A 2,438-nucleotide genomic window follows, 5' to 3' on the forward strand; every position below is an offset into this window, starting at 1 on the left:
TAAAAAAACTTCATTCTGTGTGATATATAAGCTTGTTTACCCGTGGGGACCTCAGTTAGGTCCCCACCATGACACAAGTCCCCATGAGTCTGTGTGTATTCAGGGTTAAGTCCCCCCCGGTATATAAAAACTCACTCACACACACACACACACACACACACACACACGCACACTCACTCGCTAATTTTTAATTAGTTAGGTTTTAACTAATTTTACAGTTTTTTTAGAATCACTTTGCTACTATTTTCAGAACCTTGATGTCATTTTTCACAACTCTAGACACAAAACTCAAAACGGTTATCACTTGTAACACAGGCGGTCTAAAGTTCAAAACATTGCATTGTGCGTTCACATCTTTAAAGAAGTCACAATCATTGGTTCAAAAAACAAATTTACTGTGAAATATCATTGAAACATAACTATAGATCACCCACACACAAGCAACCAATAGTTTCACTGTCATTGTTCGTACAATCATTAAATATAGTAGAACAAAATAGGTGATACAGGTTTCATTATGGTACTACATGTACAGTAAATACATCTCTGTAAAAGTACTGCAGGAGTAGAGAGAATACTACAGACACAGTGGAATCATTGAACAAAGTTTGTAATATATTGATGCAAAACACTACAGTACAATCACAACATAGATTTATTTGAATCAAAGCAAAAATACAGTAATTAGCTATGAAATAGAAAAGAAAAAACAGTACTGTAAAACATCAAATGCAGTGTTCCTCAACTTGCTTGTACTGTAAGAAACAAAACAGGAGCGATTACTGTACTTCTACATTGTCATCAACTCTGTGTTGTGGATTTGGCCACAGGTTCTCATCTACATCACAATGGATGTTTTCATTAGCCAAACATCTTGGAAAAAACCTTCGGGCATGGCCAATCCAGGCCTGACACTGGTCTGCTGTGATGTCATGGCAGGCGTCATCCATGGCCTGGAGAAGAGTGACTTGTTCATGAGGGTGCCTATCATGAACCTTCCATCTCCATGCGGAGAACAATTCCTCAATCGGGTTAAGGAAGGGAGAGTGTGGGGCTAAATACAGGGTGGTAAATTGTGCATGGGCCTGAAACCATGCTTGCACCACATGAGCATGATGGAACCTGACATTGTCCCACACAATGACATAGGTCACACCTTCAGCTCTACAAACCTGATCGAGCTCATCAAGAAAGGTGACAAGGAGAGCTGCATTATATGGTCCAATATGAGGTCTGCGTCCCACCACACCATCTTCTGATATAGCCGCACACATGGTAATGTTGGCCCCACGTTGTCCAGGTACTTGGATGGTTGCCCGCTGGCCAATGAAATTCCGACCTCTCCTCCTTGTCTTGGCCAGATTAAAACCTGCCTCATCCAAATATATGAATTTGTGATGGTCGTCATCAGCATCCAGCTCCATCACCCTCTAAAAATACATTTTGGAAAGAGATTTAGAGATTACTGTACAATGTAGAATTTTTGGGAATGTTTTTACAACAGCCATCTTGAAACTGTACTTACCTGAACATACTCAGTCCTCATTTGCTTCACTCTGTCTGCATTTCTTTCGAAAGGCACATGGTATAGTTGTTTTATAGATACATGGTGCCTTTTCAGTATGCGTGCAATAGTCGGCAAACTTATGGATCCCACATAGAACATGTCTTCATTGTCCAAGATATGCTGGCGAATTTCTGTAAGGCGAATATCATTTCTGGCCCGAACCAAATCGACCACAGCCTGCTCTTGTTGGTCAGTTAGAATTTTGCCTCTGCCTCCACTATTTGGCCTGGTCACAATTCTACAGGGAACATTAGAGTAAGAAGACACTTGGTCACATCACCTATTCTGTGATACACATTGGTATGAAGTCATTTGACAATTGAGAGTAGCATAATGTTTAGTGCATGCTGATAACTTACCGGTTCTCATTGTGGAAAGTTCTGATTATTGAGGCCACGGTTGACCTTCTGAGGTTTGGTTGTATCATTGTAGCCACCTCAGTCATTGTCATGCCATGATTTATGACATGGTCTACAACTATTGCCCGAATTTCATTGGACACTCTATGCTGTTGCTGCCGCTGTCTTGGTCCGTGGCCTTGTCCTCTACCACGTTCCCCCACACCTCTCAAACGAGGCCCACGACCACCTCTCAGAAGGGGTGCCCGTCCTCTACCACGTTCCCCCGCACCTCTCAAACGAGGCCCACGACCACCTCTCAGAAGGGGTGCCCGTCCTCTACCACGTTCCCCCGCACCTCTCAAACGAGGCCCACGACCACCTCTCAGAAGGGGTGCCCGTCCTCTACCACGTTCCCCCGCACCTCTCAAACGAGGCCCACGACCACCTCTCAGAAGGGGTGCCCGTCCTCTACCACGTTCCCCCGCACCTCTCAAACGAGGCCCACGACCACCTCTCAGAAGGGGTGCCCG

General features: G+C 44.2%; 1 protein-coding gene across 1 annotated transcript; it reads right to left on the reverse strand.

The window, feature by feature from the left end:
• Positions 1-376: 376 nt before the first annotated feature.
• LOC306885215 (uncharacterized protein) lies at positions 377-2,049 on the reverse strand. The gene is made up of 3 exons (XM_079441606.1): positions 1,927-2,049; positions 1,526-1,805; positions 377-1,430 (listed from the first exon to the last, which is right to left on the reverse strand). The coding sequence occupies exons 1-3, from the start codon at positions 2,016-2,018 to the stop codon at positions 780-782; spliced, it is 1,023 nt and encodes a 340-aa protein (XP_079297732.1). The 5' UTR covers positions 2,019-2,049; the 3' UTR covers positions 377-779.
• Between the last annotated feature and the right edge of the window lie 389 nt (positions 2,050-2,438).

Source organism: Barbus barbus (assembly GCF_936440315.1).
Source record: "Barbus barbus genome assembly, chromosome: 19".
Lineage (NCBI taxonomy): Eukaryota > Metazoa > Chordata > Actinopteri > Cypriniformes > Cyprinidae > Barbus > Barbus barbus.